This window comes from Chinchilla lanigera, unplaced genomic scaffold (genome assembly GCF_000276665.1).
Source record: "Chinchilla lanigera isolate Chin_1 unplaced genomic scaffold, ChiLan1.0 scaffold00025, whole genome shotgun sequence".
NCBI classification, from domain to species: domain Eukaryota; kingdom Metazoa; phylum Chordata; class Mammalia; order Rodentia; family Chinchillidae; genus Chinchilla; species Chinchilla lanigera.
The window spans coordinates 20,696,138-20,723,284 of NW_004955426.1; the positions used below are offsets into that span (position 1 = coordinate 20,696,138).

Here is a 27,147-nt window from a genome sequence, read left to right on the forward strand (position 1 = left end):
GGACCATGGTGCCTGTTGGGCAGTCACCATGTTATACAATAGATGCCTCCCATCTAACTGGAACTTTGTACTGTCTGGCCAACTCATTCTTCTCCCCATGTCACTCTTCTCCCCCTCCCCTAATTCAGTCCCTGGTGAAGCCACCATTCTACTCTCTACTTTCCTGAGTAAAAATATTTTGGGTGGTAGGAGAGGAGGACAGGTAGTATTTGTCATCCTGTGGCTACAAGACAGATTCAGTCATGTAGTCCTGAGATGAGGTTGTCTGTAGCCTGATAAGCAGAACCAGCCTCAGAGGCAGAGTGAAGGAACACTTTTGGGTGGGTGACTAACATTCCCTTAATCAAGAGAGTGGAAGGAATGAGAGTGAAAGGAGTGGATTCCTGGCGTGGAGAGAAGCTGAAAGTCAGCTGGGTACAGTAATCTCTGAGCTAGGTTAGCTAGGGACAGGCCATCTTCATAACTGAGTCTTCTTGGATAATATCTAGTGTTAGAACAGAGTGAAGCCCAGGATTCAAGGGTCCATGAGCAAATTAACATAGGGCATGTATACCTCACAATTAATTAGAGGGGCATGAAAAGTATCACTTTATGTATAACACACACAGTACTTAGACATATCTACTTTTGCAATATTAGAATTTCACTAGGGGAAATTGTATTAGAAGAAAACACACACACACACAAAACTCCACCAGGGGTCAATTATGACAAAATGTTTAAAAAACACTGGTAGAGGAAATCCTTCCACTGAGACCAAGAGATAACAGCAACTTAGAAGAAAAGCAAGGGTTAAATTCATAGAGTCTGAGAGTAAAAACAAAGGAATTTTGACATAATCGTGGGATTGTCATTGTCTCGAGGTGGCAGTGAGAACACAAGGATGATTTGGGACTGGACTTGAGAAAGTGAAAGCCTCCTTTCAGATGGCTGCAGAGGAGCAGCATCAGTGTGTCCTGCCAAGACCGAGTCCAAAGGCAGGACTGTTTGGAGCAGAATAGGGCTTCAGTGGAATCTAGTGATGACCAAATCCAATAGTGGCTGTGTTTCACGAATGTATAATGATCAAGGTATTGTCATTATGCAACTAGGTGGCTGCTGAAATTCACCAGAGGCTCATGGAAGAAGAAAAAGAAAATCAGCCAGCAGACTCAAAAGAGAAGTCGCCTCAGATGGGTGGAAATAAAAAAGCCAAGAAGGAAAAGGAGCCACCTAAGAAAAAAACTGCAGATAAGAAAGCAAAAGGTATTTGTGGTTTTATCCCCCAGAACTATGGATGGTTCAGCCTCCTCTTAGTAGAAAACAAGCAATTAACCAGGTGTATTAGCCTGTACTACTGGCTCTTTGGTTTAAACTAGAGATCTGGCTTCTATAAGCTGCAGGGTTGTTTGGCAAATCACCTTATATACCCATCTTACCTAATGTCTTTATCTAAATAATCAAATGTTCAGAGTGAGGTAATCTCACAGTTTTAAACATATTAAAAGAACTCCCAAGGGGCTGGGGATTTAGCTCAGCGGCAAAAAGCGCCTGCCTGGCAAGCGCAAGGTCGTGAGTTCAGTTCCCGGTACCGGAGAAAAACCAAAAAAAAAAAAAAAAAAAAAAAAAAAAACCTCCCAAGATGATACCGTGAAATCTGAGGAGCCCATAAAAAGGGGGTTGACGTTTGCTACATGAAGGAGAAGTTTAAAAGCTCTGTGTACATCAGAGCTTTGCTTGAATTGAAGCAAGTTCCTCTCTCCTGGAACCCTCCTACCTAAATCTTTGCCTCAGAGACACGAAAAGAAAAAGAAAAGAAAACGCAGGCTGGGAGAAACTTCCAGTTAATCTTAGGAATAGCACTAGCACAAATATTATCCACCCCTCTGAACATTTCCACTTGTACAATTTTCAAGCAATTGAGACAAGAAGGTAAAGTGAGAAGGACATGAAGTCACTGTGCTTATTGATTGCCATTATATATTTATTGGGACTCCACTGTGCAAAACAGTGTATGGTCGTGTCAAAGGCATGACAGTGAATTAAAAACAAAATCAAGATTCAAAACGATGGTCCCTGCTTTAAATACCTGTAGTCTAACAGTGGAGACAGACATTTGAGAAATGATTAATTTTGGTAAAGGAGGTCCGCGTAACTCAAGGACAGGTACACTCCTTCCTTCTGAGGGGACAGGGGCACACTTAACTAGATGGACTGCCCTTAAGCAAGCATGATAAGTGTCAAGGGAAAGCACCAAGGATGGGGAGAAGGTGGTTAGTCACTTAAAGCAAAGGGAAGGGTGATACCCCAATGTAGAATACACTTTAGTCCATCTTATATGATCAACAAATAAAAAATATATGCAACATCTGAAGGAAATTCTGTTTAGTGAAATAAGCAGTTGAGTCCAATTCTGTAATTAGATATGATAAAAAGAAATCCAGAGAGATTAATCTCTCCTTCATTTGTAATCCTTACATTCTGTAAATTCTATACATGTAATCTATTATTACAACAGATGTGTCTTACTACAATTTTTGGCTTTACATTTAAGTCTTCTTAAAGACTTAATGACTTAAGAACCCCTTGTGGTCAGGTTCTGAAGAAAGATTTGTTAGGATTATGTAAAGTGAGCCTGTAGCTAGAATCACACTTCCACCTCCTGTAAGTAAATCCTCAGACAAATAACAATATATTTGCATTTTCCAGTTCTCTTATCCAATTATTGAAGTGCACATAGTTACATACTATTTATTTATTTATTTTTTTTTTTGGTCTTTTTTTTTTTTGGTTTTTCTCCGGTACCGGGAACCAAACTCACGACCTTGCGCTTGCCAGGCAGGCGCTTTGCCACTGAGCTAAATCCCCAGTCCCTACATACTATTTAAAAGATAAATAAATAGGCTACAGATCCTTGACTATCACCTACATGTCAGCCATATCTTCTCGAGGTTATCCTCCTGTCTTCTCCTTGTAAAGACCTGGGAAACAAGAAGTCCCCGTAGAATAGTACCTGTGCACGTGGCTCATTATGTACAGTATGTTGGTGTTTGCCAGTTTCTGACCCTATTTTCTGGATTTCACCGCCTCTGGGTTCTGTAATCATTTCTACACTTGCTACCCATTTTTTATGATAGTGTAAAAATTGAGATGTTTTTAGGAGTCCTGCTCAGAAACCACAAGGAGAATTATCCAGGAAGGACTATCACCGTTTCATCCCTCACACTGTCATACTGAGGAGACTAAGTTCCTTGTTTCTAAACCACTAGAGGTTTACCGATTTTTCTTTGTGCTCACATTGTCCAGGCACAGTGTGTGTACACTCCTTTGTTGATCCTTTATTTAGCATGTTACTTTGCTCTTTCAGATAAATCACCACCTATAGCAGAAGCCATTTCTGTGGTAGTAACACCAGAGGAGATGGCTGAAATGGCAAGAAAAAATGAACTGAAGCTCAAAATAAAGGAAGAACATATTGCTGCCCTGCACTTTGAAGGTATCAGTGGGAAACAACTAAGATGATGCTATTCGGTAGAAAGTAGACCAGTGCCAAACAGCCCATGGCAGTCTCATAAGCTGCCTTAGATTGTGTTTCTGAGACCACAAAACCAAACAGACTGAAAAGACAACATTCAGTTAGTTGTTTTCATTTGGTCATAGGAGGAGCGGATTTCACTGCTTGCTGTGTGAGTCACATATTTTGGCTGCAGTCTTGATTGTCTGGAGAATCTCAGAAAGAGATAAAAAGTATTTGGGAAGGGATTAGAAGAGCAAGGATGGTAATTCAAATCTCAAAGAATAGAGAGAAAAATATAGCATTTGAAAACTGGATGATTTTATAGCATTAGGTGGGTGATTTTTTAGCATTAGGTGATGATTTTTATAGCATTAGGAGATACCTAAAGTTAAGTGGTTTTTTTGTTGCAATAATAATGACTTTCCTCTCATCAGGAAAATAATCCCTGACCAAAGGCCATCAGGTCTGAAAGTGAATTACTGGGAGCAAAGACTAGACAAGAGCTTAATAGGTATCTCCAGCATTTGAGGACTTTCTTTCCCCCTGTTGACAACAAGAATTGTACAAGACATACTGTTTTATGGCTCATAGTAATGTCTTCTAAAGCAATGAAGATGGAATTTGAAATATTATGAACCTGCAAAAAAAGTTGAAAGGACCCATGATCAATATTCTAGGTGACAAAATCCTAAAAATGCAGCACCCAGTAATCTGAGACACCTTTAGCAACTCAGGAACCATTATCGATTTAGGATGCTTTCCAGCTCTTGCTTCTCTGCCCTTCTCTCCCCTCATTCTCCACCCCATCCTACCACCTGCTTCCCTAAGCAGCGATCAAATCAGAAATACACTAAAAGGAGACCTAGCGTATGAAGAGAATCAGAAGACATGCACATGCCTGTCTCCCTGATTCCAGGAGGTTTCATCTTTTGGTTTATTCAATACAGGATCCTTAGTGTGGCAAAGTTCATTCATTCATATAATAAAAGTTTATTGAGTTTCTCTCTATGCCAAGTGTGTGATGACTGCTGAAGACATACGTATGTGCACAACAATAAAACAAAAAATAAAGTCGAGAAGAAGAGAGATGCACATACCATAATAATCATTTACAATGTTCTGTGATAGTATAGGTAGGTATACAGGACAAAGGGGGTGGGAAGATGTCAAGAAAAACTTTCAGGAGGAACTAAGAATATGAGTAAGTCTGACCAGAGGACAAACAAGAGTGGGAATGGAGAAGAGAATCATGTGCTAAGGAGAGCGGGTGTGAGGAGCATGATGGTGAGCATAAGGAGTATGAGCTACTCAGATTGCAGGAAGGTGTGATTTGGGAGGTGGGAAGCCAGACCCTGAGGGGCTGGGGATTTAGCTCAGCGGCACAACTCCTGCCTGGCAAGCGTGAGATCATGAGTTCGATTCCCAGTACCGGAAAAAAACAAACAAACAAAAAAAAAGCCAGACCCTGGAGGTCAGCTATGCCCTGCCAACAAAATTAAATTTTCCCTATTGCAACTGAAAACTAATTAAAAAAAACTCTGCGCAGAAAAAGGAGCGATACCATCACACCTGCGGGCAATACAGAATAGTAAGAGTACTGCGGACAATTTGAGGTGGATTGGAATTGAGAGAAAAGGATATTAGAAAAAGCAGGGTTGAAATTATTGCAATCATTTAAATGATAAGCAGAACCCAAACTAGCTGGGTGAATGGAAAAATCCAAGAGAGTTTAGAAGGATATTTTGAAAGTAAAATCCAGACCTTGCAATGTGCCAGCAACAGCAATACGCCCAGGGAAGCATACATTTTCCCATAATTTTAGTATTGCTGAAAATGTAATGCCACTGCCACCCCAAGGTTCAAAAGTAGGGAAGCATAAGCAAGAATCTTTGTCTCCACACTTTTTAAAATTAATAAATCATATATGTGTATTTCCCATCCCCTTTGTAGAAGAGCACGTTGCTGTAAAATACAATGAATGTGAGATTCAAGTATAGTTTTAGTTTCAATAATTTCTGAAATGACTCTGGCACACGTTACATTTTGCTTCTCAATGAAGATAGCTGTTACCTTATCGGCACTGCTATATTGAATGTGTGCCTACAGCTTCACAAACCAAAGCAAGACTTGCTTAAAAGTGAATTCAGTTCATTAGAAAATACTTTTCTTTTTAAATAGAGAAAGCTACACAGTTTCGACTTGAACTGATAAAGATGAAAGCGATGTCTGTCCTTGAAGATGAAGTAATGCAGATGATCAATGCCTATAAATTCATGGAAAGGGGGCTCGGTGAGAGGTATTTGAATGAAATGGCCAGGTAAAGTACTGCATGTCTTTAAAAGATACATTTTGTTAACTTCTGAGTGCCAAAATCAGTAAAGATTTTTGAGGCATTTATAAATTTTAAAGACCTTTACACATTTAAATTTGGCCTTTTTGGAAATCATGTTGATAAATATGTGAAGTCAGCTTTACTATTGCATTTATATTGCCTCTTTGCAAGCAGTGGGGTTCATATGAAAGGATTCTATTACAACACCCAATTTTGTATATCATTTATGTGTTCAGTTTTCACATTACATAATGGGAACCTTAGTGTACAAGGTAAGATTATAGATCATTTTAGGACATTTTTCAGGAGTAAGATTATGCTCCGTATCTTTCCAATGCCAGACTTGGCATCAGTAAGAGCAAATTGGTGAGATATTAAAAGTCATTCACTGGATTGTTTTGCTAGTTAGGCTGATTCCCTGGTAAGCCTAATACTCGATTCTACTGCTTCGCAGACTCTTGCTGCCAGCAAAGGGCAGTCACTTTCATCCTCTTCTCCCTTACAATGATAAAGAATCAGCTCAGCAGAGTGGAGAAGCCCTCATCTGAGAAGCAGGAGCCTGCTTGTGCAGGGTCCCAGGAGTCTCACATTATCCACAAATTTGTAGTGTATGTAATTGTTTGGGGCTTTGTCAGTTTCCTCTACAAAAGGAAACACTACACCAAGACATTTCAGAAATTTCTACTTGATGTAAATTCTGTAATGCACCTCAACTGGCTGTAAACATTTACTGAAAATTTAGAAGTTACTAAGTAAATAGGATACGAATGGCACATATTCTCAGAAACAGCAGCTACCACAGGGGGAAAAAGGTTTTTGGCTTTCTTTTCTCCAGTTCTTGTATCATAATGAAACTTCTAGTGTAAACTTCAGCTTAGTTGTTTAGAACTGTTGTTTCACAGTAAAGAAGAAAATAGATTTTTTTAAAGAGACATACATATCTCCGTGTAATTCAGCCAGTGCCAGCCCCACTACTTACAAATGAAAACATGTCTTCTTCATTCTTGGGACTCCTGGCTTCCATCCATGGGGCCATCAAGTATAAATTGATATTGTCTTTATCCAATGTGCTCATAGCTCTCTTATTTGTATGTATTTCTATCTCTGAATCTATACTTACTGCCATGAATTATGTCCACAAGAAGGGAAGTTTATTTTTTTTTTTTTTTTTGTTTTTTGGTTTTTCTCCGGTACCGGGAACCGAACTCACGACCTTGCGCTTGCCAGGCAGGCGCTTTGCCGCTGAGCTAAATCCCCAGCCCCAAGAAGGGAAGTTTAAAACCTAGAAATGTGATCAGGGTGTGGGAGTGGAAGGATAAAATCCCTTTGAACTTTAAATCCTACCTTTCCCTTTTCTGGCATTTTTTCCCCGTTCCACTCTTTTTTAAAATTTGTTATTAATATGTGTTTGCTGTACATGATGTTTACAGTCATCTTAGGGAGCACTTAGGGATGTGTCAAGTACATGTACTTAATATATCTTGATTCCTTTTATTCCCCTTCTCTTCCCACCTGCCTCCCTCCCTTCATCTCTAGATCCCTGCTTCACATTTTCATGATTATTATTTTTTTATTATTAGTTCCTGTTTGTCATATTACATTCATTGTGTGTAGTTAATAGATGTACACGACACATTCTTTTTATGTCCTGTCCGTCATTTTCCTCCCACCCTGCTATTTGCATAAAATGCATTCTTCCTTCCCGTTCATCAATCTTTTACTTTGCTCTTTGTACTTTGGATTACTTCTGGTAAACCTTCCACTGGGAGGCGCATACTTGTTTGATCTGGTTTTGATTGGGTTTCAGTCTATGTATGGAGATTCTCTGCACAAGTAAACTCGGTAGCTACACAATGCCCTTCTCATTTGCTCCGCAACACAGAAACACCCTAATTCATAAACTACTTAGTTATGGTAATTAGTGGTAATACAAACCACACTGAGACTCACAAAGACAGATTCTGGAATTGAATTCAAGGGCATCTTTGAAAGACAGCAACTAAAACTAATTTTTCAGTATATAGATATGTTGGTGATCCTAATTATATAAAAGTAGATTAGATAAACATTTTATTGTGGTGTTCAACCTTTTATTATAAGAGATAAATAGTATCCTTTCTTCAACATGAGGGTATTTTATATATTCCTGTATAAAACCTCTCTAACCTTTAAAATGACCTTTGGAGAATATTAACTGTGTCTGAGGTACATTTTGAATCCGTGACATAAATTATTTCAAACTAAGGAAGAGAGATGTGTCACTGGCTTCATGGCGAAGATAAGGAATTCAGAGAGCGTAGGTGACTTGCTACAGGATGCATGGCTAGTGCCCTAGGTGTGAATTTGGATCCTAAAGCTCTTTCTACTGGAGTGTAGTGCTCCCTAACTGTTGCTGGTTAGAGACACAGGAGCTTCCTAAAGATCATCCCTTTTGTGGAGATAACAATGTGGTGGAAATGGATCATGTGCATCAGAGGTTATTCTGCCAACTGCATCTTAAATGATGTTAAACTCCTTATTATAAAATTAGAAAAAGCCATTTTTCTAGAAACATATTGTCAAATTTGACTCACTTCAAAATTTATCCTAATTTTAAATAAAATATATTATTCTAATGCTCATATTTTACATTATAAACTGCCATATCACCCATGATGGTTCACACTTAAAATGGAATCTAATCTTTGCTATCATATTGCTTATACAGTAAAATATGCTCCAATACTTATAAAACCCATATTTAATGAATTCTCATTTGTTCACTTTTGTACAACATGTTTAACTATCAGCTGTACAATAAAAGTACATGCTTGGCTTTCATCTGCTTTTATGTATACCCTTTTTACCAAATAGATTTGAGAATAAATTAGAGTTTTTAAATATATAGATTGAATTGTCTAATTTTATAATGTGTGCATTTCTGTGCATATTTCTTATAAGCAAACACTGTTAATCTAATGGGATCTTTAACTGAGATAACCCTGTTTATTTTATTACTTTCAGCATAGAAAAGTTAACTAAAGTAGCTCGCTATCACATTGAAACAGCTACAAAAATTCAGGATGAGCTTTATTTAAGCCAAGAAGACTTCTTCATTAATGATGATATAAAAGTCTTCCCAGATCCTCCTCCACCAGCCCGTCCTCCTCCTGTAGAAAAGGAAGAAAATGGCATGATGACCATTGAACAGCTTGACAATCTTGGAGATCAGTTCTTAGAACTAGCCCCTAAAGGTATGAAAACTAATTATAAAAAGAACACAAAAAAGATTATGATTAACTGGAATACCCAATACTTCTCCACAAGTAAAATCAACTCCACTGGACTTAGTAGCACAGCAAAGACCTCTTGCTTCATTGTAGTCTATCAGCTATTCGCTTTGCATAACATGCTTTGGATTAAAGCAGCGGAGAATCACAGTGAATATGTAATACTTTAGTACGCTGCTCTTCAACCCTGGTAACCCTTCTTGTCCGCCTTGGCTGGCAAGTTGGTAAAGTTGATTATTAGCTGTATTTTACAGAAGACAAAATCTTTCTGTGTAATTTTTCTTTAGGTTTTATACTGAAATAATGAGTTCATGCTTCTGTCTACACAGTGAAGGGAGACAGAGGAGTAGAGGAGGAGCCTTTTATATTTGCCTTTTTCCTCAATGTTTCATGGATCTTGAGTAAAACTACACAATGCATTAACAAATATTTAGTTAATTTGTTCAAATATGTGTGCAGATTCTTATTTGCTATACCCAGATTACTTAATTCCTTATGGTGGCTCAGACTTTGATGACTCAGGCATTTCCTACTTCCAAGTATTTTTCAATGAATCCCACATGGAATTCAGATCAATCATTCAGGATTATCACTGTAAGTTTTAGGATTGAACACTATGTCACACAGCATTCAAATGATTTCCCTATGGTCGGAAGCTATTCAGAACTCTGCAGATTTAAGATTCTTAGTCCTTCACGCTGATCTGAATTGCCTGTCATAAACACGTTTAGTTTATCTTCCAATGTATCTAACCTATTGGGATATTATCACCCTTGCCTAAAGAATAATCAGTCAATGGACACCTTTAAAAATTAGTCCAGAAAATCCACATCAAACATCAGTGGTAAAAACAAAATCAAACAATCAAACAAACAAAAAACAGCATTAGTTTAGAAGATTAACTTTAGAACCCTTTAGGGTAAAAAGATGTGAACAGACAACATTTATGTTTTCAGAATATGGTAGTGTGCTAGGTTTGGCTCAGCAAAGCCCTTTAGAGAGACAAAGGAAGGGTTTCCAGTGGAATGGAGTGAAGCCCCAACTAACTCAAACCCCCAGATTTATTGAGGAACAGTAAAGGCATAGAGTTCTGTTGAGTGCAGATGTTTGTTTCAGGTAGCGAGGCAGGCAAGCAAGGCATGGTAACAGTTTGGCTGAATAATTAACTTTTACCTGATCGTCCCCTAGGGACCTTCTTCATTTTCCCCGTAAGGTCCATCTCTGCTTAAACTGGCAAAACATCCCACCTTCAGAACAGTCCGACTCCTCAGAGTTAGTAGTCTTCCGCCTCTGGAGTCAACTCGAGCAGACACTGACCTGTTGAGTGCCCCAAGGAACTCCACAGTAGAGCAGAGCAGTTTTACAAGATGGCAGAAATAGGAAAAAAGAAGAACAAAGAGAGAAAAGGAAAGAAATGGGGAAATATAATTACAAAAAGCAGAAGTAAAAAGAAAGTCACTTTTACTATAGAAGCTAGAAGGTAATTACAAAAGATAGGTAAAGAAGAAGAAAATGGGAACAACATGGTTTCCTTCTGGGAGAGAGTCAGCACTTGATGAAAGTACTCAAGAATGCCAGCAGGTCAGCTTGCAGTCTATGAGGTAGGAAAATTTTGTGGAGGGAAAAACTCTCAGTTACTTTCCTTTCCTTGCTGAGACAAAATACTCAATGCCCAAAATTAAGAGGGGAAATGTTTATTTAGTGCACAGTTTGTGGAGTTTGCAGTCCATACTCAGCTGGCTCCAAGGCAAGGTGGCACTTGGCTGAGGGCAACAGTTCATTGTGGTGGAAAACAGCAAAAGCAACAAGAGCCAGAAGGGAGGAGCATGAGACAAGACTCTTTCTGTCCTTTATATTGTATGTAGGCTACCCACCCTAGGGAGGGCGTTAGCACTCACACCCATAATCCCAGCACAAGACAAAGAATCAATTACAAACTCTAGATTCAGCCACCTCCGAAAAGCACCCCCCTCCCGTGACTGTATGAGGCTTCGTGAGGACATCCAGACACAAACCATAACAGAAGCAAAGGGAGGGCTGGGGATATAGTTCAGTGGCACAGCACCGGCCTGGCAAATGTAAGGTCCTGAGTTCAATTTCTGGTACCGAAAAAAAAAAAAGTGAAGGGAGTAAAGAGTGATTTGGGGCAAGGATCTGGAAGATATTTAAATCTAAGAGAACAGCTGCTAAGAAACCTGTACCTCTGAGGTAAGAGGCAATGGTCAAGAGACAGCATTTCCTTCCCTAGCTATATGAACTACAGGAGAATGGAAGGAGAGGCTTTATTTATTTTAAGGAGCCTCCTATACACATTCAGGTTGGAAAACTAACCCAGCTGGAAGTTATCAGTAGGACAGAATTCACAAAAGTGTACAATGCTGTGTGATTTAAGGATTTTGATGATTCAAAATGAGTTATTATCTAAAAGAAAACATATATGTATATTTGGAAATATACATGTTGCATATATTATTTGTAGGTATATACAAAATACTTATTATTGTGTTACATATTTTATCAGAACTATTGTTCATTATTGGTTTTGCTCTTATTATAAAGGGAAGGAAAAATTAATGGTCACAGAATTGGAAGTTTTATCCTGGCACCCTCAAAGTCAGGCCCCAAATACTGACATCGCCCTCCCTAAGAGAATCTGATTATTATCACTCGCTTCTTCTCCCCATCTTTCCTGTCTTCATGAAATAGACACTGGTGGTAGTCTTTCAAACTCAGTTATGCAGTTGTTGTTCACTGCATTTAATTATACATACCCACTCATCTTTTTGTAGAAGAATGTTAAAGGATATGATTTTTCCCCTTCTTAACAATATTTTCCAAGTTTTCTGTGTTGAACATGGATTTTTAAAACTTTTAAAAATTTATTGAAGTGCAATATACATCAGGAAAATACACCTATTGAAAATGTACAAGCCAATGAATTTCTACAAAGTGAGTATGCCTATATAGACAAAGCTCCCAGCTCAAGACACAGACCAATTCAAGATCAATGTATGTGGTGTTAACTGGAAGTCAGGGCCTTCATTTCCTCCAAGGTGATGACTAAACTGACTTGTAACAGCATTTGTTTTATATATTTTCACACGTTATATAAATCAGTGAAATAATGAAATTTGTAGTCTTTTGGCCTATCTTCTTTTCCTCAACATTACTTTCTAGATTCATTCATCTTGTTGCATGTAGTTGTAAGTTGTTCACTCTTTTGTATGAGTGAACTTAGGTTATTTTCTTATGGAAATTAATATATTAAAACATATTTACCTATTCTGTTGGTGGACATTTGGGAGCATTTGGGGCTCCTTTTAAATTGATATAGTTACTGTACATAGTTATGGGTACTGTGTGGTATTTTGATACATGTGTATAATATATAATGATCAAATTAGGGCACTGAGGGTAATGCAGGTGCTTATTAGGTGAGCACCTAATACGAGGTGAACACCTAGAAATGATGTCCATCGCCTCTAACATTATTACTTTTTGCACACTCATTCATCTTTTAAATGATAACTTGTTTTCAATCCCTTCCAGGAACTGGAAGGAAGTAGGCTGTGGTGCCTTACATTTTATTTACCTTATAATCTACAATTTTGAAAGATAATTTTAGTTAAAGTGATAAGAGCTTTGAAAGTATGGAACACTTAACTGAATGCAGTGCTTTTCTAAATTTCAGAGCCTCCTGTTGGAACTTAAAAGTTCTTCTTTCTAACCCAAAAAAATATGAACAATTTCTTACACTATTTTTATATGTTCATGCAATTTATGATATTTAAGATGCAACCTACAAGTTCACTAAAAGTTGTCAAAATATGATGAAGAGATAAAATGTTCTTATTAGTGCTGATAAAGATGATTTTTTTTAGGGAAAAAGCACACATGTTTGGATATAATAGTCATCATGTTACTGGGCCTGCAGTAACATTTTCAGGCAAATTTATAAGGAATATCAATATTAAATATACTCTAAAATTTTTAATTATGGTACACAAATAAAATTACTGGAAATGGTAACCTTTGTTTAAAACAAGTGACTTAATACTTTAAATACTTGTGAGTATCTGGTATAAAAATATAAAAGGAAAGAATAGCCTTAACTATTTTAATGTGTACTCTTACTTGCAAGTAGATTAACCAATACTCAACAGAAAGCTCCTTAAGCCTTAGTACTTTCCTTTTAATGCTTATATTTTAATGGAACATATATTGTAATGGCATATTTAATACTCCTTTTCTTGTCAAATTCCGTCTCTTGTGATTACTCTGAATCTCCCTTGATTTATGCATATGATTGTTATGAATATGCCAGATGAAAATAACCTTATGCATAATAATTAAACATCATGCAAAATCCAATGAAACAATTGACCATGCTTGCATTTTTCCTGTCACCCAGCAGTGATCCACCTATACCTCAGAATCATAGGGGGCTTGAGTCGGCAACAGGCAGTTTCTCTCCATTGAGCATCATCCCAGGAATCATCTCCATGAGCATGCTTCCAACACAGAGGGAGATAAAATGAATACTTTCTGAACTATAATAATAGCCCGTTTGACATAGCCACTATGTGTCAGACTCTATGCTAGCATTTTGCACATGTTAATTTATTTCTTTGCCACCTTAACCTATGATGAGAATCAGAATCAGACAACTCTTTTCAAGTCTAAATCTTGTCAAATGGTTATTATATGACCATGGGCAAGTTGTTTAATCTCATCTTCAGTTCTTCATCAGTAAAAATGATAGTAAAGATAAATATTTACTATTTCATGCAATTGTTATAAGGATTCAAGTCATTTGTATGTTTACAGGTCTTAGAAAGGATATAGTACATAGAAGCTGCAATTTGAGTGGAATATATACCCTTATGATTTAATTACATAATTATAGTAATGCCATATTAGTGTATAATATATAAAATCATACAATACTGATAAACACTAATTTTATTGTTACTTAAAATCTTAGTTTGGAGCTGGGTGTGGTGGTGCATGACTGTAATCCCAGAACTCAGGAGGCTGAGGCAGGAGGAGCATTGCAAGTTCAAGGCCAGCCTGGGCTACGAAATGAATTTACAGTCAGCCTGAACTGCATAGTGAGACCCTGTCTCAAAAAGACAAAAATAAATAAATAAATAAATAAATAAATAAATAAATAAAATGTTAGTTTGTTATCCTGAGTTTCCAAAACTACTCCAGAGTACTTCCAGAAAAAATAAATGCTACTTGGTAGAATTAGGCCATGAAGTTATATGGCTCCCTGGGGACTCTAAACATGCCAAAGTGTACCAGGAAGACATCCTTTCTTCAAAAGAAGAGGTTTGCAGTCTGTTGAAACTAGAGCACTTTTGAAAGTGTTTTCCTAGCCCCACATAAATTATTAGACTGCTTTTTGATCATCGGTATATTTAATACCTGTAGAGATTTGGTTCATAGCTTCCACTTAGGAGCTACCTGGAGAGAACTCAGCCCAGCAAATTCTATACCCTCACTCCTTGTTCATAAGGGACAGCATTTAGGTGTTCAAAGCCTATAACATTGTTTTCCTTTGAATGCTTTTGGAGAACCTTAGATTCATTGACAGGTTCAGAGGCAGAGAAAGCACAGGTTCAGAGGCAGAGAAAGCATATGGAGGACTCCAGGCTATACTGCTGAGCCGCATCAGTCAGCTACATACTTTTACAATAGTCAAACAGAACAGTCTTTGCTGTCCACACAGGGCAGTCAGAAGCCCAGAGGAGGCTTCTGAAATGGAACCTTTCAGTTAGAGAACCAGGAGAAAAGTATTGCAAGATAAAGAGAAACGAAGCCGTCATGGAGGCTTTGAAGTTGCATGACAGCACACAGCCTCTGTGTGACAAAGAGCAGGAGGTGAGGCCAGAAAGAATTTGTGTCAATTGTGAGGTCTTGAATGGCTTGCAAAGAACACGCAGGAGAAGATTATTTATCAAAGACATTTATAGCCAACTGACATAAACAGAGGACTCCGAGGGCAAGAGACTGTCTGAGAGCAACCGATACAGTTTCTCTACAAAACCTCAAGGGCACCTCTTTTGTTGCTTGAAATTGCTAACTAGGAAGTTCTGTGGACTTTTCCAGGCTTAATTACTCTGAGAAAATTATAAAAATATAATATTACATATTTACAGGCAAATATTTTGATCTTTAAAATAATTTGACATTTAAATGAATCTGACATTTTCCTAAGTCAAGAAGTACAGAAATATTTCTTAGGGAAGGGACATTACAGAGGCCTGGACATTATTAAGAGTACCTCACGATGCAAAAACGAAGAACAGCAAGACTCCCGTTCATCCTGGGGGTCTCTCGATAGTGAATTCCTTTCACAAGATCAAATTCAGATCCCAGAAATGCAGCAAGGAATCTAGAGGCCTAAGCAACTGATAAAACTAGGGACAGAGTTTCAAGGCTGTCTTCATGATAAAATATAAGTCTCATGGGGCCCAAGAACTTTTCTGGCAAATGAAATAAATGATATGCTTAGAATTCAAGATACCATCTTTTAGAAAAATCTGACCACAAACATAAGAGCTACCTCAATTAATGGAAATTAAGGCTTTATTCTATGACAAGAGACTTATTTTTTTCACACGTGTTCATTTATTGAACAACATTTATGTCTGAATATCAGACACCAGGCGTGACTTACTGTAAAAGACTGTCAAGCAGTCCAGTGCTCAGGTAAGAAAGTGAAGGTACTAGCTGTCAAGTCCAAGGAGAATAACTTAAAATGAAACCCTATAACATTTAGAATTTGAAAAAAAAATGGAGATCTATTTTAACAAGTGCAAAAAGACCCACTGAAAGACCAAAGAGAAGTTAGATGCAAATTAGTAATGAAAGGCAGAGGTGTACTGACCAGTGTCAAAGGTTTTCAATTAAAAGGGATTAAGAGAAATGAGATGGAGAAAATTAGGGGAAGAGATTTATTGTCTTCAGAGGTCTCAGTGCTTAGCAGGCACCTATAGATAACAGAACACAAAAGAAGTGAGTGTCGTTCTGATCAGAAGAGTACTGTGTAATCCGGTTGAGAGGTGAAAACCTGGAACCATGAAGCATTGAGGAGAAAAGGGAGGCACTGACAGTGTGCCAACATTAGACAATTTGATATGATACCACACAGACACATGTTTAAATTTTATTTTGTGACAAAATATGGCAATATACAGATGGTCCTAATCTTGAAATCATTCGATTTATGACTTTTGGACTTTACATGCAGCAGGAATAAAAATTAAAAGTTGAATCTGGATCTTTTGCCATGCTATCCATGCGTGGTAAGATACTTTCTGGTGATACTGGGCAGCAGTCAAGAGCCACAGCTCCAAGTCATCCATATGATTGCAAGAATATAATCTATAGTCTACAGGGTACTGTCCTACTTAGATAGGAAGTTCAGGTTAGGCGTAATGAGTACACTTTCAGTTTTAGGTATTTTCCACTTAAAATGGGTTTTTTGAGACATAACCCTATCATAAATCAAGGAAGATCTGTAATTTAATAATCACTAAGTTAAAGAATTTGTGGAAGGGACGTGTACACATATATGTGGTACAAGTTAAGTTCTGTGCCCTCAGGGGGAAACTGGTATTTGAGGACTTTAATTTGTGTAATTTTAATTTTTTCCCTTTGATCCATATGTGTGTAAGTAAAAAATTATACTTTTAGAGAAAAGAAAAAAGACGCAGCATTAGTCACAGCTTCTTTCCAAACCACCTGGGAAGGGTCCCAAAGCCCAATACCCTTTCTATAAATTAACAAGGTTGCTGTGTCATTGCCACTGAGTGTTGGACTCAGGCAGGCAGAATGCACTGCTACATGTACCATATTCTTTGTCATCATGGAAAAGAAATTGTGAAAGAAAGTGGAGAAATGGATTCTTAAGTGGAGACCACTGCACCTTTTCCCCATACAAGAAGCCCCTGAGAGAGAGTAGCACGGATATGAGGGCCAAGCAGTAATTCTGCTTATGAATAAAACCAGAGGCTCCACTTACAAACACAGCAACACTAAACAAATGAACCGCTTTGTGCTTTAATTTTCCTGTCCACAAAATGGCGATAATAATAACCAGGTCCTGTCCTTAACTATAACACAGGGATAATGGATTGTGAGAATGAAATGATATAAACCAGTTAAAGTACTTACCAAAATGCCTGGTAAGGGGCTGGGGATTTAGCTCAGCGGCACAGTGCCTGCCTGGCAAGCACAAGGTCATGAGTTCAACTCCCGGTACCGGAAGAAAAACAAACAAACAAAATGCCTGGTAAGTAATAAATATTCAGTCTAATTTTTCCAGTAATAATGAGAAACTTTGTGTGGGTGGAAGTGATTAAGAAAACTGGGGGCATTGTGATTATTTAAAATAACAACATGGAGTTGTTTTAAAGGCAGGAATCTTCCAGATGATGTAAATCAAGTCACTGCAAAACAGAAAAGACTATGGAAAATTGACCATTATCTTCCAAGGAAAAACAATCAATTTTTGAAAATTTGGCTAAAAAAATATCCTTGGCTTGTATACGATGAGTTATTAAATCTTATGTCCTGTGCCCTGTGCCGAAAGCATGGAGTGAAGTCAGGGGGGAGTCAAGTGAGTTTATTTTATGGCACTGACAACTTTAAGACTGAATTTCTCAATGCCCATCATATCAGCGAGGCTCATGCTAGAGCTTCATTAATGGAAGCAACAATTAGTTCTCCAGTGAACAGAGCTGCCACTGAAGTCACGGTGAGGACCATGAGCAAAGTAACCTTTGGGAGAGTAGAGAACTTATTCAGATCATGCCATGCAATTGCTAAGACTGGACGTCCCCTCAAAGATTTTATTTGGATGTGCAAGTTGGATGACATGAAGGGTGTTGATATTGGCTCAGTCTTCAGAACTAACAAATCAGCAAGGACATTTACATATTTTATTGCTGAGGTGGAAGGAAAAAATCTGAGAGAAAAACTAGAAAAAACTAAATTTTTCTCTATCATCAGTGATAGAATCATAGATAGTTTAATGGAGGAAGCTGAACTTGTCTATGTCCAGTTTGCTCAGGGAGGAAAAGTACACTGTCAAATTGTTGGGTTGCAAATAGTGGAAAGGAAGGATTCTGTGACCATAAAAAATGCCATTGAAAAAATTCTAGAGATAAATCTTCAACTTAGGCTGTCAAGCCAAGACTGGGCAAAGAAACTGGTTGGTTTTGGAAGTGATGATACCTTCAGAATGGAGGGAGAGAATGGAGTGGCCCTGCTTCTGAAAGAAATCCAACCGTGTGTGCAGACTGTATATTGCTTTGCACATCAGCTTGAACTATCTTACAAGGCGGTGTTCCAGGACATTCCTCTGTACAATGATGTCAAAGAACTCCTTCACAGCATTTGTCACTTCTATCACAACTCTCCTCTTCATAAGAGTTCTCTGGTAACAGCCTTCAAAAGCCTTCGGCTTCTACCTGTGATGCCTTCTCAAATAGAAGACAAGAGGTGGCTTCGCGGCTTACAAGAGGCCCTCCAGAACTTTCTCAAGGGATTTCCTGCCATTGTTCAGCAACTGCAGTCAGTAAGTAATACTGGAAAGCCATATTATATTACTTTTCTCCAAACAAAACAGATAATTTTACTGAGCTCCTTGGAAGAGTCATTTTGAGAAAGATGACCAACATGATATCTCCAGCTTACATTGCAGACAGATGACAACAGCAGATCCACTGGTCAGCACAAAGCCAGAGAACTTCTAGATCGCCTTCTCCAAGCTGATGTTGTTAAATTTGCCCATTTCTTGCTGGATGTTATTAATGTCCTTAGCATTTTGTCCTGCGTCAATCAGAACAGAAATTCCTCAATTGCTGACATATTTGCCACCTTGGAGGCAACCCTGGAAATGCTCCAGATATATCAAACAAGGTGAGAGGTAGAGGGTGCTCTGTGGGTTTGTCAGACCAGACTATTTGCCTTGGGAAATTATTTGCCAGGTCCTGATTTTGCTGAATTCTTTTGTTGGATGATTTTTTATCTCTCTAGACCAGGGCCAAAAGAATGCAAGGCAGCTTCGTTCACACACTTTCATGGTTACTCCCTCAGAGGAAAAGGTAACATTTCTGCCGTGAGAAACGTGGTTATAACACATCTTGTCAAGAGGCTGCAAGGCTGTTTCAGAGATGCCAGCCCAGATGTGGTAAAGGCAACCATAATTGGAAGCTTTAAATTGTGGCCTACAAGGATAAATCAAGGTAACTAATATGTGCTGACTGTGAGCCTATTGTTTTTTTTATTGTATGAGTCTCATATAGGTGAATGTTTGTTGTATCTTAATTGCAGAATTTGGAGAAAAAGAGGTATCTATCCTGATGGCACATTATGAACCAGTATTAGAAGGTGCCAATGTTAAAATGGGTGAAGTGGACACTGAATGGAGCATGTTAAAATTAGAGATTTATGCCAGGTAAACAAAAAAGCATGCTGAACAAATTTGTTGATATGTGTAAATATTTGGATAAAATTTAAAAGTCTCACTTGCTTTTTCTGCTTTTCTTTATCTTCTCTCCTAGATTTCAGAACATTAAGAAATTGACCTGGGATTATGTGAATTCCATTTATTCCCACAAGTATCCGAACATTCTAATGCTAGTGGACTTGGTACTAGCCCTCCCAGCGTGCTCAGCTGAAGCAGAACGTGGCTTTAGTCAGATGAAGCATACCAGGTCACATTGGCATGCGAAAGTGAAGGCTGAAAGAATGACAGATATCCTGGTTATTCAGCTGAATTCTCCAGACATTAATAATTTTGATCCTAAGAAAGCTATCCACTTATGGAATACAAGAACCTCATTTGCAACTAGTGACTCAGGATCTGACTCAGATTGCTCATCAAACTCAGAAAGCCAGGATAACAGTGATGAGTGATATGACAAACATTGACTTCATCATTGATTATAACAATAAATAAATAAATACATAATTTTCAAAACTAATTTACTTAGGGCCAAATTGAAATAGTGCTTCTTTTTCTATCTTTAAACAAAATTTGTAAGTGACTCTATTATTGCATTAGATATGAAAATCATACTACTACATGCCTTGGCCACTTGACTAGGTCAAATATTAAACAGTATTTATATTTCACCTTAAGATCTTCAGATAAACAATTCCAATGTAAACTGAAAGTTTTGCCTTACAACTCTGTTTTCCACTACAGCCTTTAGAGATGGCAGAAATATATTGCATGCTTGGAAGAACTTTTAAATACTTTAGTTCTCTTACAGGTGGTTTTAATAAATTTTATTCAGAGATTCAACTTGAGGAACATGACTGATTTATTCCTAATTTATCTATAAGCCAAAGTGGTTGCATAGAAAGCTTTGTTTGCTAAAAACTCTACTACCTGGAAAAATATTTTCATCTTTATAAAATTAGATACTAATTGTTAATCAAAGAAATAAGTGCTCCACAGTTGCTACTTGGAATATTATCTTCCAAATCATGAAGGCATGTATTTGGTTTGAACCACTGACATTCTAAGGGGATCATTGCATTTCCTAGGAGTTAGAGATAATGATAAAGTTCATATGGACTTTTAGAAATGACAAATCTTAGGTGTAAAACATTGGGGTGCTATGTCTGTTTTACTCTTTGTATTTTTAAATAAAGAATAGCTTTTGTATTCTGGACCTGAAAGATTCCTGGTTACAAGTTAGCAGTCTCTTCTGGCTCTAGAAGGTATTTCTGTTGTGTGCATGAGCTAGGCATTTTTTTAAAGGAAGATTCACTGATTTTGTTTTCCTATTTATTTAATGCATGTGCATGCAGTTTGAAATGGGAAACAAAGTAGATATCACTTTTAGATGGGTAAGACAGAGTAATGTATAAGAGCAAAGCATTTTAAAGTTCAGTGATATTTTATGAAATAGAGATATTGAACCAATTCAGTGATTAAATCAGTGCGTTCCATCTAACGGTTTAACAATTCAAATCTCTCTAATTTTACAAAAAGCAAAGAAATATCCATGCTAAAGGGAAAGATTTTTTTCACATTCAGAATAAAAATTATAGTGCCAAATAATGTTAAGAAAGTGATTATACAACTACCCATTAGTTTTTCTGACTTAACAAAAGAAACAAACCTTATCACATAATTTAAATGACAGAGTATTTTTCTTTTTATTGTAGGCATAATGGGAAATAAAATATTCAGTGACATTTTGCTGGATCTGGTAACCCTGAACTTTGGAGCAAATAGCCTTCCTGTTAGTTGGATGCATCTCACCCAGTCTGAAGTAAGTTTCCATTTTGTCTGCGTTTTAAAGTTTTAATATTATTCTTAATTTATCAATGAGTCAATAGTTCCAAATTTTTTTTTGTTGTTTGTTTGTTTTTTTGGTTTTTCTCCGGTACCGGGAACTGAACTCACGACCTTGCGCTTGCCAGGCAGGCGTTTTGCCACTGAGCTAAATCCCCAGCCCCAATAGTTCCAAACTGACCAGTTTGCATAAAGTTTCTGGCATTTAGTAACCAATCAGTGAAATTTTAATGAGCAAAGCAGTGAATGAACTTGAGACTCATATACAGCATATGCACATGCTCAGTATTTGAAGAACATTGATCTATCAGTCAGTGAAATGTTATAAAGATTGTGAGGCCAATCCAGAGTTTCTATTACTACCAGATGCAATCATCTAGTAATAGTAGATGATTCTAATAACAGTAATAGCAGATGATTCTAGCAATCCTTCATTTTCCTCATAATCATTTCCTTAAGAATGTCTCAGAAAACAAAACAATTAAAGAACATTTTGCCTACTGGCTGCAGAGTCCTTGCCCAGGAACAGTTAGGATCTTTATTTCTCCTCTGCTGAAAAAATACAAAGTTAATAGAGTTCCATGTGTGAATCACCTATGTAACACTAAGGAAAACACACAAATGTGAAAGAACCAAAAAGTGAAACATTTTCTAGGTGGCAAAACACTTTGGAGTTGGTGTGGCTGGTTGGCAGAACATAGGAAACAAGAGAGAACTAGTGTCATAGCTGGTTCTTTTCACCAATACATAACCCTACTTCTCTCATCTGAACCTTAACTACCTAATAGTTTGCACCAAGTATCACGGGGCAGCGCATTTGTTTGCATATTGACTATCTTGAGCATTGCTCAGGCACATGTCATCTCAAGCAGGTTATTCTTGTTTGCAAAAGATAACACTTGTACATCTGTTTGTTTTATATCAATTATTTTTGCATTCTTTTTATCTAGAATGATGTATTTTCCTTTAAATTTATTTCTATTGAAATGTAATAATAAATTCTGGTTATTTTCTTTGACTCCTGTTTATTTGTGAGAAGTATCCTATAGTTTTGTGCTACAATCTATGAAAACTCTCAATGTAAGTACATTAGATATAATTTTTATATTTCTCCAGAACTCAGTGATATTCTTTTATAATACAAAATGGACATGTTTGGGACACCAATACTGAATAAGAAGGAAATGCCAAAAAATCTGCAAAAGAAAAAACTAAAAAAGGGAAAAGTACTAGCATGTCAGAGAGGAAAAGTCTGTGTTATGAAATGGAAAGATAAAATGGTAGAACTCGACAAAATAAACTAAAAAAATTTCAGTGTTGGTCAATGATAATAATAATTCTATGGGTGGTGTTAACAGAACTAACACCTAACCAGGTATTCTATAATCAAAAAGTGAGGAAAAATATTATTATAAAATATTTATTCATGTTCTGAACCAAATAAAATAAAAATCATTTGTTTTCTTATTAAAAACAATGGGGTTCAAAAAGTCATTTGCAATTTAGACTAGGGCTAATAGACCAAATAATTGAAAAATATGGAATAGCAAAACACCAACCAGGGCATTCATCATCATCTTCACCATTCTTCTACATTTAGTGGACAGACATTTCATTGAAGTTACACCACCCACAGATAAAGAGAAAAGGCCAACACAACAGTGTAAAGTGTGTTTTTCAAAGAAAGACAATAATGGGCTGGGGATATAGCTCAGCGGCACAGCTCCTGCCTTGCTAGCACAAGGTCCTGAGTTCGATTTCCAGAACCAAAAAAAAAAAAAAGAGTCAATATTACAAAAACAATTTGGAAGGAAGCTAGATATTACTATCTAGATTGTAAATTTGCACTGGGCATCGCATCTTTTAAGATATGCTATACACAGAAAAAATTATTGAATAAACTTGATAAACTTCTCATTTTTATATGTCCTGCTATATTATCTTATAAAAATTAATAAAAATGCAATTTTTGGTCATCCTATATTTAAATAATTGGACTGGTAAGTGGTTAACTTTAAAAGTATAGAGCAGGTAGAGCTTCAAGACAGCCATAGAAATATTCCAATGACATTTCTTGTTTTCTTCTAGCTGCAAGAGTTAACATCGTTATTAGTGGTAAATTCTGAGTTCGTGGATTGCTGGAAGTTCCTGTTAGTAGCGGCAATGCCTTGGCCCATCCCAGAGGAGAAGGAGCTCCTGGAGACCCTGCAGAGGTTCAAGGCTGTAGATAAGGCACAGACGGGCACCATCAATTTTGAGCAGTATATGCAGGTTGCTATTGGGCCTAGTGGACTAGTAATATGGGACATTTTTGATCTAAGGAGTGTCTTATTCACTGATGTCATAATAGAGGTTTCAGGCCAGGGTTTGTTCTTCAACAGCTCATGGCTAGGCAGCACAGGGCAATGTCAAAACTCCAAGTGGAAGTCTGGCTTCCATCCCCAGAGGAAGCATCTGAGAAAACCAAAACATACTAGAGAACTAAGTTTTCCGAAAGAAATCACATAAACTTCATTGTCCTTGTCCTTCCCTTAAGTTGCTATGCTGTGCACATGCTCAGTGAGTTTTACTCTTAGCTGTCCATTAAGGTCAACTACAGAGCCTTTAATAAGACCGCTGCCCAGTACCCAACACTAAGGAGTAGCAAGAAGAGTGGGGGAAGGAGCAGGGCTGTCTTCCTCTTTGAGGTGATAGAGTGGTGAGAGGTGAGATTGTCTTTAAGAAGTGGAGTTTGAAATATCTGTGGTCAATGAGAGTGAAAATATCTAATCCCAGATGGCAGATCCAGAGGGGATTGCAAGTTACCATCACATAAGTGGTTGCAGTTATGAAAGGATGAGACCACCTAAGGAAATTGATGAATAATCCAAGAGCATTATTCCTGTATTGGCCTTGGCAGGTGGGATAAAACTTGTGACTTGTACCAAAGCAGTTTTAGTAGAATAGTAAGTACAGAAGCCAGTAATAGTAAGTGTTGGAGAAAGCAACAGTTCTTTAGGTAGATTGACTAATGGATAGACAGATGGATGATAAATATGGGTTCTATTCATTAAGCAAACTATATGAAAATTTAACACATTTTTGAAAAAGTTTAAATAAGAAAAGAGTGTGTATGAAATTCCATAACTAAGAGGGGCCTAAATTATTAATTTTGTCTCTATCTATTTAATTCATCCTATTGCTCACCATTTCACCTCACTGGTAGGCAACAAAAGAGGGAAATGTTTGCAAGACATGGATGTTGAAATGGGGTGATATTTCACATGTGTTCCACCATTAAAAGATCATATCCCTTCCTGCTTCTCTTTCCTTTCAATGAATGAATGGCACGCTTTTTAAAAGACAACCCTAAGCTTCTTGGGCTCATAAGTTGAACCAGAAAATAAAATTTGAATCCTAAGGAGATTCTTCAGAGATGATCAAGATAAGTGTTTGACTCATTGGGCTTCAATATATCTATTTCCCAAAGAGAGTAGTTTATAATCTATCACAGTCCTGGACTTTCATTTTGTTAGGAGATTTTATTTGAAGAAGAAAACAAACAAAATTTATTTTTATATAATGGAGTATTAAGCTGTAAAGAAGGACAAACTTGAAACTTTTATAAGTAAATGGATGTAATTGGAGACCATATTCATAAGTGAAATATATCAAACTCTCATGTGTAGCATCATATTGTCTCCCTAGTGTAAGAAATTGAAAAAAAATAAGACCCAAAATCTACAATAGATATTGTGAAAGGGAAAGAAACTGCTGAAAAAGAAAGAACTGAGATTGGGGAAAGGAGAAAAAAAGAAAAAGAAAATATATATATATACATAAGATAGATAGGATAACTATACTACTGACTTCTTTCAGTTCATTGGCAAAATGGTTTGTGCTTATACTGTCTGATCAATTACACATGCCTATATCTTATAATCTGAGCAACTAATTTGAAAATAACTATATGCACAATATTAACCCCTGTTAATCTCCTATTATCTTGTTTTGAAATTCTGTATTTTTTATGGTTTTTTCTAAAATAAAATTTTAAAAAAAGATTTTAAAATTTGGGCACTGGTAAAAAACCTTCACTATTTACAGTATGTGTCAATTAACACAGGATATCAATTTGAATATCCTCTTGTACAAACAGGAGAACAAAACGTGGCAGCATTTTTTTAACCAAAGTGTTGAGCCAAGGAGCTGGGGATTTAGCTCAGCGGCAAAGCGCCTGACTGGCAAGCGCAAGGTCGTGAGTTCGGTTCCTGGTACCGGAGAAAAACCAAAAAAAAAAACAAAAAAACAAAAAAAACAAAGTGTTGAGCCAAACCCAGAAACCTCCTTTACGAAAGGTATGAATTTCTTAGAGAGAGCTGGATGCTGCATTCAGTAGAAACTCAGAAATATTTACTTGAACACTATGTTTTGGGAAAAGCTGCTTTCTGAGCTTTACCCCTTCCCGGAAACCCCAATTCTATTCCTCAGAGGTCACAAGACACTGATGCTATTAGGAAAGCTGACTTAACTTTCCTGCCTGCCTTTTAAAGATTTGCAACACTTGCCATCTCTCTAAAATAATAAAACAGATGTTTCATAGGAAAAATGAAAACAGATTCTAGGGCAAAACTGAATAGGATCTTTTGAAAGTGCTACATCAGAACAGTAAAATGGTATAACTACACTGCTGAAAAGTAGCTTTCTAGGAGAAAAGAGCTGTCCACTGTGCTTTTTATTTTGTTGGCTTTTTATTCTTTCTTTTGACTCACTACAACTTCACAGCAGACACTTAGTAGTGTGCTGATTTCCCTGACTTGTAAAATGGGGAAAGAAAAACTGTTTGTGAAGCTATCTAAGTCATGTGCCTTGGTTAAGCAATGAACACAAATCCTGTTCCTCCCGCTGCAGGCTTGTATGCTTGCTTCTGTCATGGGACACACAGTCACACTACCGCAGAATGCTTTTATTTTGAAATATCAAATTATTTCTACTACTGACAATGCAGGTTATGAGCTTAATGAATCAGATATTCGAAGATTCGAACAGGACAGCACTTCTCTAAGAAAAAGTAAAATATAAAATTCTTTGACCATGTTTTAGCAAGGGACTACCAAGAATATTTCCATATTTTTTTATTTTAAAAATAAAAGGAGGAAAACTTTAACAGACAAACAGCCCTTTACAAAATAGCAAAAGAACAGTACAGACAATACAGAGTTGCAAACAAAGAGGTAGGAAATTAACAATGCTTATTGTATTACATATTCACATCTTTAAAGTGTTTTCTCATGACAACAGATAGAGACATGCAATATTGATCAATCAAGGACTCATTGACAGTTTCTTTCAGCAAAGAAATACAGGACAGTAGAACAACTGTTAACTATCCTGTATGTACATACATACAAAATTTCTCCTTCTTTCCCTACTCTTTTCCCACATCCCAGTTACCCTTTACCCTTGAGTGTTTTCCTATCATTTCACAATGTCTATCATACCTCCTACTTTAAATTAACTCTTTCAGGTTTTACACTAGTGAAACAATGCAGTGCTTGCACATGCACGTCTGATTTATTTCACTTATGAGTATGGTATCTAGTTGTGACCATTTACCTATAAAGGTCTTGAGTTTATCTTTCTGTATAGCTGAGTAATATTCCATTATATAAAAGTACCACAATTTTCTTATCCAATCCTCAGTGAATGGACATTTGGGTTGCTTCCACAATTTAGCAATTACAAA

General features: G+C 37.1%; 1 protein-coding gene across 6 annotated transcripts in view; it reads left to right on the forward strand.

The window, feature by feature from the left end:
- Nucleotides 1–27,147, forward strand: part of Spef2 (sperm flagellar 2) — a 159,723-nt gene that overhangs the window by 108,826 nt on the left and 23,750 nt on the right. Inside the window, exons 26-35 of one of the 6 annotated variants that reach the window (XM_005386196.2) lie at nucleotides 1,092–1,245; nucleotides 3,347–3,475; nucleotides 5,675–5,813; nucleotides 8,832–9,061; nucleotides 17,524–18,686; nucleotides 18,801–19,030; nucleotides 19,148–19,356; nucleotides 19,445–19,568; nucleotides 19,675–19,827; nucleotides 21,293–21,393. In XM_005386196.2, the coding sequence (XP_005386253.1) occupies nucleotides 1,092–1,245; nucleotides 3,347–3,475; nucleotides 5,675–5,813; nucleotides 8,832–9,061; nucleotides 17,524–18,686; nucleotides 18,801–19,030; nucleotides 19,148–19,356; nucleotides 19,445–19,568; nucleotides 19,675–19,827; nucleotides 21,293–21,308 (2,547 nt within the window). In that variant the 3' untranslated portion in view covers nucleotides 21,309–21,393. Of the gene's footprint in view, nucleotides 1–1,091; nucleotides 1,246–3,346; nucleotides 3,476–5,674; nucleotides 5,814–8,831; nucleotides 9,062–17,523; nucleotides 18,687–18,800; nucleotides 19,031–19,147; nucleotides 19,357–19,444; nucleotides 19,569–19,674; nucleotides 20,792–21,292; nucleotides 21,400–23,510; nucleotides 23,694–27,147 lie in introns of those variants that run through there. The other 5 variants (XM_013515000.1, XM_013515001.1, XR_261209.2 and 2 more) reach the window with 5 other exon arrangements.